A 12,500-nucleotide genomic window follows, 5' to 3' on the forward strand; every position below is an offset into this window, starting at 1 on the left:
TTTATTTTTGGATCTATTTTTATGTTAGTTTTGTTATTTAAAGCACTTAAAGAAGTAAACGCACGGGGTTTTGTGTAAATAAAGGTTGTGTAACAGAGGTTTGTGAGTCCTCTATAGTGCGTGTTTTACGGTAACCGAAGGGGCGGAGCTGAACTCACACCCGGAAGTTTACATTCACACGTGCGCTCTGTGTGTGTGTGTGTGTGTGAGGGTGTGTGTGTGTTGAACGCACACCGAGCATCATCATGTCATCGAGCAAAGGAAAAGGCAGAGGGAAGAAGAGACCGAGTGAAGGAGAAGGAGAGCGGTCGCTCAGCGAGGAGCCGGACTCCAGCGGGGCTCTGACCGTCACGGACTTCACAGACAGAGGTAACTCGTTCACCACAGAAGAAGAGAAACTCCACTTCTAGCGGACGGCGGGGGTCGTGCTGCGCTTTAAGAAGTCGTTTATGCTCGTTAAAGAGTATTAATGTTTCTTTGATACCTCATGAACGTCTCGGTCCTCGCTGGAGACGCCTGCTGGTCAAGAGTGTGTGCTGCGGGAAAACTCTGTGTGAAGCGTGTATTAAAACGGCTTGAAAGGTAGAAAGGTTCTACATTAAATGCAGTTTAAGCAGCTCTCCCTGACTCTTAGACTTTAGTGATCTTCTGCTCTTTCCAGTAACACCGCTTTAGTAATCTCACACACACACACACACACACACACACACACACACACACACACACACACACAAATATATCTATAATATGTACACGTGTGTGTTGCAGCTGAAGATAAAGCCCCTCAGCGATGGCGGTCATATCTGGCTCAGATGAGTGTGAACACCATGAAGACTCTGAACATCTGCATCGGACGACCTGTCCTGATCACCAGCAGCACACGACAGCAGCAGGTGTGTGTGTGTGTGTGTGTGTGTGTGTGTGTGTGTGTCTTATCTCTGTGTGTGTGTGTGTGTGTCTTATCTGTGTGTGTGTGTGTGTCTGATCTGTGTGTGTGTGTGTCTGATCTGTGTGTGTGTGTGTGTGTGTCTGATCTGTGTGTGTGTGTGTGTCTGATCTGTGTGTGTGTGTGTGTCTGATCTGTGTGTGTGTCTGATCTGTGTGTGTGTGTGTGTCTGATCTGTGTGTGTGTGTGTCTGATCTGTGTGTGTGTGTGTGTCTGATCTGTGTGTGTGTGTGTGTCTGATCTGTGTGTGTGTGTGTGTCTGATGTGTGTGTGTGTCTGATGTGTGTGTGTGTGTGTCTGATCTGTGTGTGTGTGTGTGTGTGTGTCTGATCTGTGTGTGTGTGTGTGTGTCTGATCTGTGTGTGTGTGTGTGTGTGTGTCTGATCTGTGTGTGTGTGTGTGTGTGTCTGATCTGTGCGTGTGTGTGTGTCTGATCTGTGTGTGTCTGATCTGTGTGTGTGTGTGTGTGTGTCTGATCTGTGTGAGTGTGTGTGTGTGTGTGTGTGTGTGTGTGTGTCTGATCTGTGCGTGCGTGTGTGTGTGTCTGATCTGTGCGTGTGTGTGTGTCTGATCTGTGTGTGTGTGTATCTAATCTGTGTGTGTGTGTGTGTGTGTGTGTGTGTGTGTGCTCAGGTGTGTGTGGCGTGGCCGGCGGCTCAGTTTCCCAGCAGGCGTGTGGGTCTTCAGTTCAGTGTTCAGTCCGGTCTGAGGGTGAGGTCAGGGTCAGTGGTCAGTCTGCAGCCGATCACCGGAGCCGTTCTTCAGGCCGAACACCTGCAGCTGACCCTCAGGTGACCTCTCAGAGACCCTCACACACACACTACAGAGAGTCCACTGCCTGGGCTGATCTTATGATGTATATTGCCAGATACCACACAAATTGGACTCATCCCAAGAGTCACACGGAGAGTAAAAGTTTAAGAAGTTTAAGAAAAAGTAAAGAATAAATAAATCTGCTATTTGTATTTTTATCTGTGCACGTTTTACATCTATTTATTTAGAAATAGTAGTGAGATCAGTCAGGTGAGAGATTCTCAAACTTTACAGAATTAAACAATACATTGAAATAGTTCAAAGAAATTATTACATTTCTGAATTACTGAAAAATGGAGCGTTCTTTGGGGTTGTTTTTATTTCTAATAGATTTACAGTTGCTATAATTGTATTTTTTATTATTTTATTTTAATGTTTTTTTATTTTAAACAGAGAAAACTAATTCACATAACGTTGTAAAAAGTAATGAAAATGTCTGTGAATGTGTTTTCTCTTAAAAAAACATTAAAACATTATTTAAAAAAATAATAAAAAGTGCACCAAATAATTAATATTTTTTTACTAAAGTAAACATTTTTAAACAACGAAAATAATTAACATTGTAAAAAGTAATGGAAATGTGTATTTATTTTCATTGTTTAAAAATGTTGTTCCCAACTTTGTTTTTACGACTTTAGTAATTATGTAATTTTTATCAATACTTCTGGTTTTATTTATTATTTTAAGATTTTAGTACAGGTATTTTAATACATCATGTTAAACATAAATTTAATTTATGCATGCATGTATATGTATATTTTTATATATATATATATATATATATATATATATATATATATATATATATATATATACTGTATGTGTGTATATCTGTCTCTGGTCTCTGTCTATCAGGAAGCGTCTTATAGGTTATGTCTGTTTTTAATCTCACAGTCCTGAAGACAAACTGCTGAATACGGAGGAGTTCAGGAACTATCTTCTGCGGACGCTGGGTAAGAAGCGCTCTGATTCTCTCAACTCTTGGAAGGATGGCAGTGTTTTGAGAATCGTGGTTCTCTCTGCAGACGGCCGGGTTCTTCTTCCGGGCGGCTCGGTGTGCGTCTCGTATTTCGGGCGTCAGTGTGTTCTGGCCGTGGATTCGGTGACGGGCGTCGACGGTCAGACTCTGAGACGCTCGGACACGGTCTCTGTCGATCTCGCCTCGCGACTGGAGGAGCTGTCCATCCAGCAGAGCACACCTGAGCGACCACATGACCCCTCACCTCTGACCCCGGGTCGGTCACATGACCCCTCAACCCCGACCCCGGGTCGATCACATGACCCCTCAACCCCGACCCCGGGTCGATCACATCAATCACATGACCCCTCACCTCTGACCCGGGTCGATCACACGACCCCTCACCCCTGACCCCGTGTGAGGTGTCCTTCACAGACGCTTCTCTGTTGGAGGGGTCTGGACGCTCGTCCACGGACACCTTCTACTGTGTTTCTAGTTCTTCTACGCTGAGTCTATGTGACCCCAGCGAGCCGGAGGAGGTAGAGGAGGGGTCAAAGGTCACGTACAGTATGATCGGCGGCCTCAGCGGTCAGCTGCAGGTCATCCGGGAGACCATCGAGCTGCCGCTCAAACACCCGGAGCTCTTCAGGAACTATGGTGAGTTCCCAGCAGCCTGACCTTTGACCTTTCCACTTAACTTCTTACATTAGTCTTTTTCCTCAGTATAATCCACATTATTAATGGTAGAGATGTGCAGTCAAGTCACCATTTTTGTTTATACAATACTTTTAACAAACCGATGGTATCAGTATCGAAAGGAGTGTCAATAATGAAAAAAAGTAATAGTAAATACTCAATGAAGTAATAACCGCTGGAAATGAATTGTCCCCAACTGAGCAAGTAAGAGGAGCTGAACCTCCACTGGTGACAGAATAGAGAAAAAATTACTCTGAAGTGTGTTGGTGTGTTATGTCTAAGCCAGGTTAAAGAGATTTGTCTTAAATCTAGATTTAAACTGACAGAGTGTGTCTGCCTCCTGAACAGTGTTAGGGAGATTGTTCCAGAGTTCAAGTGCAACGTAGAAAAAAGATGGCCGCATGTGGTCACACATTGCATGTGTTCACAGTGAAGCGTTGACTCTGATGTGGTCTGAAATATAAACAGCACTAAAGCTGAACTAAAGCTGAACCGCATGACATGAAATGAAACGGTTTCGAAATAACAATAATAAAATAACAAAAGCACGCGGTAAAATTTTTAAAGAATTAAAAGTAAAGAATGCTGTAAAGATAAGTCGATTTAAAAAAAAAAACTGAAAGTGTAAAATTGCATTTAAAAAAATAACGCGCTGATATACTACTGTTACAAATTAAACTTCAAAATCAAAATGAAATGGTGATATACTGATTTCCTCTTTGTGAGTCGTTTTTTTTAAATACATTTTTTCTAGATGAATGAAATGTGGTCATGTGGTCATGTGACGCACTGCGTATGTTCACAGTGAAGCGTTGGCTCTGATGTGGTCATGTGACGTGTGTCTGTCAATCAGGGATCCCGCCCCCTCGAGGGCTGCTGCTGTATGGGCCGCCCGGCACGGGGAAGACCATGATTGGACGAGCCGTAGCCAATGAAGTGGGAGCTCACATGAGCGTCATCAACGGCCCCGAGATCATGAGCAAGTGTGTGAGAGCAAGTATAACAGCATCATTAGAACACAAGTACTCCAACAAAAGGACGGGCAAGAGTCACAGAATTTGATAATCAAAACAAAAACAGTCAACAACAACACTATTAACTAAAGAACGATTAAAAAGTTGACATTTCTCAAATTGAAATTAAACTGATGTTAATAATCAAGCAACAACCACAACAACATAAGAACACTAAAAATAGTCCATCTGAGGGACATTTGTGTATTTTATTGAATTTAAAATTGATCATCAAAACCACATAACTAAAGAACAGTAAAAGTAGTAATTAAAAATAAAATTCATAATTGACAATAAATGTACATACAACAACATAATTAAACAATAAAAGTAAAATATATATATATGATATATATATGATATATATATCAGCTAAAACTATTTTGATATTCAAAAAGTGACAATATAAATATATAATAAAATATTTGTAATTGTATAAAAGATATAAAGAAATAAATTGGAAAGAATAAAATAATAATAAAATAAACAGTGATTTTTTCTAATTATATAGTTAGACATAGTTAAAAATGTACATTAAATATATTTTTAAGATATATAATATAATATATATATTTATAATATATAATGTATTTTAATGTCTGAGTATTTTATATATATATATAAGTGTTTAAATGTCTCTGAATCTCTGCAGGTTTTATGGAGAAACTGAAGCAAGATTAAGACAGATTTTCACACAGGCCTCACAGAGGTAACTATACTCACTATACTAACAATATCTCACTGATGTTCATGAGTGAACCGTGTGTGTGTGTGTGTGTGTGTGTGTGTGTGTGTGTGTGAGACAGGCAGCCTGCCATCATCTTCATCGATGAGTTAGACGCTCTGTGTCCGAGGAGAGAAGGAGCTCAGAACGAGGTGGAGAAGCGTGTGGTGGCGTCGCTGCTGACTCTGATGGACGGGATCGGATCGGTGAGTCTGCCAGCGTTACTCCATCCTCAAGATCTCAGGACACTCTCCAGCTGTCTGACCAGTCATTACCCCCGTATTAGCTAGATTTCCTTTGTTGTGATTTTTATATATAAATATATATAGTATATTAATAATAATAGTTCAGGAGTTATAAAGCCTGTCTGTGGGTTCAGGAGGGTCACAGCGGTCAGCTGCTGGTTCTGGGAGCCACTAATCGTCCTCATGCTCTGGACCCGGCTCTGAGACGACCCGGCCGCTTCGATAAGGAGCTGGAGATCGGCGCAGACGGCCGCCTTGAGATCCTGCAGAAGCAGCTGCGCTCCGTGCCGTGTTCGGTCAGCGCCGATGACCAGCGGGAGATCGCCGACGCAGCACACGGATACGTGGGAGCTGACCTCACCGCCGTCTGCAAAGAAGCTGGTGAGAGACTCGGGATTAAAAGGGGCGAGAACACACACACACACACACACACAGAGAGAGAGACAGAGAGAGAGAGACAGAGAGAGAGAGACAGAGAGAGAGAGAGAGAGAGAGAGAGAGAGAGAGAGAGAGAGAGAGAGAGAGAGAGAGAGAGAGAGACAGAGAGAGAGAGAGAGAGAGAGAGAGAGAGAGAGAGAGAGAGAGAGAGAGAGAGAGAGAGAGAGAGAGAGAGAGAGAGAGAGAGAGAGAGAGAGAGAGAGAGAGAGAGAGAGAGAGAGAGAGAGAGAGAGAGAGAGAGAGAGAGAGAGAGAGAGAGAGAGAGAGAGAGAGAGAGAGAGAGAGAGAGAGAGAGAGAGAGAGAGAGAGAGAGAGAGAGAGAGAGAGAGAGAGAGAGAGAGAGAGAGAGAGAGAGAGAGAGAGAGAGAGAGAGAGAGAGAGAGACAGAGAGAGAGAGAGAGAGAGAGAGAGAGAGAGAGAGAGAGAGAGAGAGAGAGAGAGAGAGAGAGAGAGAGAGAGAGAGAGAGAGAGAGAGAGAGAGAGAGAGAGAGAGAGAGAGAGAGAGAGAGAGAGAGAGACAGAGAGAGAGAGAGAGAGAGAGAGAGAGAGAGAGAGAGAGAGAGAGAGAGAGAGAGAGAGAGAGAGAGAGAGAGAGAGAGAGAGAGAGAGAGAGAGAGAGAGAGAGAGAGAGAGAGAGAGAGAGAGAGAGAGAGAGAGAGAGAGAGAGAGAGAGAGAGAGAGAGAGAGACAGAGAGAGAGAGAGAGAGAGAGACAGAGAGAGAGAGAGAGAGAGAGAGAGAGAGAGAGAGAGAGAGAGAGAGAGAGAGACAGAGAGAGAGAGAGAGAGAGAGAGAGAGAGAGAGAGAGAGAGATGTAAAAATAGTCTGTTTACTCCATCAGTGAGTCTCTGAGGGATGGTTTGGTTTTCTATGGCAAGGTCAAGACAGCTCTGTGTGTGTGTGTTTGTGTGTGTGTGTTTGTGTGTGTGTTTGTGTGTGTGTTTGTGTGTGTGTGTGTGTGTGTGATGTGTCTGTCTGTGTGTGTGTGTGTGTGTTGTTTCTGTGTGCTCAGCATTCATTCACTCGACTCTCTCTCATTCACTGAAACTGATCTCTGGTCAGAGTCTGATCATTAAAGGTCCTGCTGCAGACAAACACTGAAACACAACATACTCCAAAAACACACTGATGAATCTTACTCCTGTGTTTATCTATCTGTCAGGACTTTATTAAAGGAACAGTACACTCTAGTCAGGTTTTAATGTGTGTTTTTTAAAGAATTCTCTTCTGTTTTTTTAGCATTTAATTTGATGTAATATTCTATTTGAATATATTTAAAAATGTAATGACTCAGATGGTCTTTTTTGTATTTCTCCAGGTCTTCACGCACTGAGGAGGGTTTTAGGATCCGAACCCGCTCTCTCTGATAGGGAGGTGATGAACAGCGTAAAGGTCACGACCTCTGACCTGAGGCTGGCCATGACCGAGGTCAAACCCAGCGCAATGAGAGAAGTGGCCATCGACGTGCCCAAGGTACCGTGTTCGTCTGAAGAATGAGGGAAAACCTTTACACGCAGTGATTAAGAAACGCACGAATGCGCTCATCAGCATTCAGGTCCATGGACCAATCACAGCTCACGATTTGGGCCAAGCAGTATTACAGGGGTGTGTGTGTGTGTGTGTGTGTGTAGGTTCGGTGGAGTGACATCGGTGGGATGGAGGAGGTGAAGCTGGCCCTGAAGCAGGCGGTCGAGTGGCCCCTGCGGCACCCAGAGGCCTTCCTCAGGCTGGGGATAACGCCACCTAAAGGTGTGCTGCTGTACGGACCCCCGGGATGCTCCAAAACCATGATCGCTAAAGCACTAGCCAACGAGAGCCAGCTCAACTTCCTGTCTATCAAGGTACATGATCGAGCAAGAGACTAAATAGGAATATTAAATATATTCTGCCAGATAAATGTTTCTGAATAGTGCAATTTTTAATGTTGTTGTTATATGTATATATTTATATATATATATATATATATATATATATATATATATATATATATATATATATATATATATATATATATATATATATATATATACACTGTAAGCTTTGATAAGAATGAAAGTCTCAGCTCAACTCTGAAAATTGCAAGATATATTGCCAAATAAACAAATTTTGCAGAATTGCACAAATTAAACTTGGTTTTGCGAGATGCAAAGTTAGAGTTGTGTGAATAAAGTCTTTGTGTGCTGTGAACTCAGAAAGACAGATTCAGAATCACGAGGCAAACTCAATCTGAAATAAAAAGTTCAGGATTGAACGAAGAACTGAGGTTTAAATTCAGATTTGCGAGATAAAGAATTGGGCAAAATAAACAGAATTGCGTCAAATAAACACAACATTTTGAAATAAAGTAAGAATTGAACTATATATACTCAGATGTGTATATATGTGAGTGTGTGTGTGTGTATTAAGTTTAAAATTGTTTTTATTCAGTGATGGAGTTTGTGTTTGTTTGTAGTCATTATAATCACGTAAGTCTGCTCGTTGATCGACGCGTTAGCGGTGTCCGTGTGAACGTGTGTGTGTGTGTTTGTGTGTGTGTGTGTGATCTCGATCGGATCTGCCGTGTTCGGAGGGAACTCCCTCTCAGGAGGATGTTTAGTCTGAGAGACGCAGCGGAGCCCATATCAATCTCTCAGAGCAAGTTACAGAAAACACACACCCTCTGAGAGAGAAAACCCAGAGCCTGTGTGTCTGTGTGTGTGTGTGTGTGTGTGTGTGTGTGTGTGTGTATCTGTGTGTGTGTGTATCTGTGTGTGTGTGTGTCTGTGTCTGTGTGTCTGTGTCTGTGTGTCTGTGTCTGTGTGTGTGTGTCTGTGTGTGTGTGTGTGTGTCTGTGTGTGTCTGTGTGTGTGTGTGTGTGTGTGTGTGTGTGTGTGTGTGTGTGTGTGTGTGTGTGTGTGTGTGTGTGTGTGTGTGTGTGTGTGTCTGTGTGTCTGTGTGTCTGTGTGTCTGTGTGTGTGTCTGTGTGTGTGTGTGTGTGTGCGTGTGTGTGTGTTTGTGTGTGTGTGTGTGTGTGTGTGTGTCTGTGTGTGTGTGTGTGTGTGTGTGTGTCTGTGTGTCTGTGTGTGTGTGTGTGTGTGTGTGTGTGTGTGTGTGTGTGTGTGTGTGTGAGAGAGTGTGTGTCAGGAGGTGTTGAAAAGCATTGTAGGACGAGAGGAAGTGAGCTTGACTTCAGAGAGATTATTCATCCGGCTCTGCTCTTCAGTGTTTGTGCTGGTTAGTAGTTATTTGTCTCAGGTTCCTGTCCAGGTTATCGTCTCATTAATCTCTCGGTGCTGCTGATGTTTAACGAGCCGTTTATTCTCGCATGCTCAGATCTGTCTTCTTATCAGCTGCTGTTTAGGCCAGAAACACACTCGCCCAGCTCCAGTGAGCAAACACATGCTCTTGAGATGCTCACTTTCATCTTTCCAGCTCTCTCCAGCTCTGTGGCGCTTCAGTGATTGACGCTGACTGTGTCTCCGCAGGGTCCGGAGCTGCTGAGTAAATACGTGGGAGAATCCGAGCGAGCGCTCCGAGAGGTGAGAGACGCCCGACGTTTTTATTCAATAAGCTATAAGGAAGGTTTCTCGGCTCCAATGCAAGTTAAGCACACGCCGCTTTCCGGCAACGCAAGAAATATGTAAAAAATTAAATGAAAATGCTAAAACGTGCTTTTACACTACACTTTAGAATAAGAAAATGTGAAGCTTATAATATTTCTGTCTCATTTAAGCAGTTAATCTGTTGTTTTAAGGTGGAAAAAGCTGCTCAGACACTTGTTGGTTTTTAAAAGCAGAAATGTAAAGCTTACAATTTTATAAAAGCGCTGGCATTAATATTTAACCCAAAGCATGTTTATCATGCATCATATTTAAGCATGCATCATAATTTGTACAGTCGTTCAAGGTCGTAAAATACAGGTAACGGCAAGACACTTGAACTTTTAAAAAGGTTCAAATAAAAGATGTGAACGTTTTATAAAAGCACTTATATATTTTTTTCTGATTGAGCTTTAACTGTAAAGCTGTTTTAATTGGAAACCACATGATGCTTTGTGTGAGGAACAGACTTCGTTTAAAGTGTCAGGAGTAGATAAACATTTAAAGGGACAGTGCACGCACTTTCTGAGTTTCTGAACCTTTAACAGTGTGTGTGTGTGTGTGTGTGTAGGTTTTCCGGAAGGCTAGAACAGTGGCTCCATCTATCGTTTTCTTCGATGAGATCGACGCTTTAGCAGCTGCGCGAGGAAGGTAAAGAAATGACACGATATGATACATAAACCACACGCGTCGTCCACGTTAACATCTGATCCTGAGAGCATGTGTATTTATTAGTACTGAGGTGTGATGTATGCAATTTGGACGTGTAGGAGAATGCCGTTGCTCTAAATACACAAAAGCGCACACACACACACACAGGAACATCTGCGCTTTACAGACACAAGTGTGTCTTTGTTTCCCTGAAAGCAGATGGAGATTCTGCTGTAGTTTCTGTTCAGGGAATCAGATACAGCAGGAGATGGTCTACTAAACTAGAATACAGTCAAACTTTTGGAAATTTGGTTGCTAGGGTGTCGTTATCTGGTTGCTATGCAGTTGCTAGGGCGTTCTAAGCAGTTGATAGGATGTTGCTATGAGGTTGCTACGGTCTTTAGGTAGTTGCTAGAATGTTACAGTGTGGTTGCTATGCAGTTGAATAAAATATTTGCTAAAAAAGGTAATGAATGTCTGCTATGTTTCCATCCACCTATTTTTATGAGCATTTGGGGATATCACATAAAAAACACTAGATGTAAACACCAAGGTGCGCTTAAATCCTAAAAATTGCACAAAAAACAAATGTTAAAAAATGTTTGCGCTCTACCGTGGAGATACATTTCTTATCCGGTAAAACATCTTTTAGCGAAAACGTGCTCATCAAAAAAAAGACATGTGACTGGATCAGCGTAACTGGACCAATCAATGGACGAGTTTCATGTCACTGCATCTGAGATGTTAGTTTTGTCGTTCTAAAATGCTTGAGCAAAGTCTTGACAAAGTGCTTCATTATAATTAACTTCAAGAGCTGTGTTCTCGAACGGCAGACTCCGAAAATATATAACATGACCACTTTCAGCTGTGCTCTCTGAAGCTCGTAATTTATTGTGTGTGTGTGTGTGTGTGTGTATATCTAAAACACTGAGTCATAAAATGTGTTTTTATTTGTTTGGCTCGTTGCTTGTTTAATTAATAAAGTGCCTAGTGTTTTAAGCTTCTGACAGGAATCTCTCTTACACACACACACACACACACACACACACACACACACACACACACACACACACACACACACACACACACACACAGAGTTCAGTGTGAATCTAAAACTGGATTGTTCTGCTGAGTCACAGATTAATTTACTGGATTGAATTCAGAATGACACATTGATTTACTGATGAATATGTTTACCTTTAATCAATCTCTCTCTCTCACTCACACACACACACACACATCTGATCTTCTCTTCTGAATCCCACAATGACTCGAACCTTAACAGAACTTCTGCTGAAGCCAAACACACCAGAATCTGCCTAGCGACACCCTAGCAATCACATAGCGACGGTCCGGTCTAGCAATCATCAAAACCTAATTGGCACATGTCTAGTAACACTGTAGGAACTATCCAGAACACTTATGCAAACCAAATAATAATGCCCTATCAACTATTGGTAACACCCCGGCAACACTCAGAACTTTTTATCATCTGTCTAACACCTTAGCAACCATCTGGAACACCCTAGCAACAGCGTAGCAACCCTTGAAACTACTGTGAACACAGTCGCATCTGCACAGCAACCAAATCAGGGACGCCAGAGTTGCTAGTGACCGTAGAACTGGCTAGCAACCACATAGCAAGGCTCTAGAACCTATCCAGGTCTGTCACATTGCAACAGCCTAGCAACCACCCAAAACAGACTAAAAAAACTTCCTTTTAATTCCATAGCAGCAACATTCTGAGGACATTCGAGCAATCAGATTGCAAAGCCCTAGAAACATCCTAGCAACCATATAGACTAACCTAGCAACAGGAAAGCAATGCCCAGAAATCACTCAGAAATGGCTATCAAACACATTGCAACCACCCAGAACACCATAGAAATGCCCTAGCAACTACAGAGAGCACCCTAGCAACTTCTCTGCAGCCCTCTAGCAGCCACATTGCAACAACCTAGCAACCACCCCAGGAACACCAGAGTTGCTATGGATAACTGAACTGCCTAGCTACCACATTGCAGTGCACTAGCAGCCACTGAGCACAACCTAAACAACTGCCTAGCAACACAGCAGTAACCACTTAGAACTAATTAGGAACTGCTTATTAACAACAATGCGACCATCCAGAATGCCGTAGAAATGCCATAGCAACTACAGAGAACACCCCAGCAACCTCTAGCAGCCACATAGCAACGCCTTAGCAACCATTCAGAGCACATTATGAAGGAGCAGCGTTCTGATTGGGTGTGATGTGTTGACTGTGCAGCTCTGGTCAGTCGGGCGGCGTCGCTGACCGAGTGCTGGCTCAGCTGCTGACCGAGATGGACGGAATCGAGCAGCTTAAAGACGTCACGGTTCTCGCCGCAACCAACCGACCTGATATGATTGACAAGGTAGGGCTGATCCACACACACACACACACTTGCATTTGTGGTT

The 12,500-nt window shown here is 42.7% G+C and overlaps 1 protein-coding gene across 1 annotated transcript in view; it reads left to right on the forward strand.

Annotated features, from left to right (window-relative positions):
• Nucleotides 1–12,500, forward strand: part of spata5 (spermatogenesis associated 5) — a 40,473-nt gene that overhangs the window by 829 nt on the left and 27,144 nt on the right. Inside the window, 15 exon segments of the mRNA XM_043231290.1 lie at nt 118–369; nt 769–893; nt 1,580–1,737; nt 2,654–2,712; nt 2,785–3,074; nt 3,077–3,374; nt 4,267–4,396; nt 5,079–5,135; nt 5,233–5,356; nt 5,530–5,776; nt 7,151–7,305; nt 7,464–7,673; nt 9,297–9,350; nt 9,982–10,061; nt 12,331–12,457. Coding sequence (XP_043087225.1) covers nt 246–369; nt 769–893; nt 1,580–1,737; nt 2,654–2,712; nt 2,785–3,074; nt 3,077–3,374; nt 4,267–4,396; nt 5,079–5,135; nt 5,233–5,356; nt 5,530–5,776; nt 7,151–7,305; nt 7,464–7,673; nt 9,297–9,350; nt 9,982–10,061; nt 12,331–12,457 — 2,238 coding nt within the window. The 5' untranslated portion in view covers nt 118–245.

The sequence above is a fragment of the Puntigrus tetrazona genome, unplaced genomic scaffold (assembly GCF_018831695.1).
Source record: "Puntigrus tetrazona isolate hp1 unplaced genomic scaffold, ASM1883169v1 S000000299, whole genome shotgun sequence".
Taxonomy (NCBI): domain Eukaryota; kingdom Metazoa; phylum Chordata; class Actinopteri; order Cypriniformes; family Cyprinidae; genus Puntigrus; species Puntigrus tetrazona.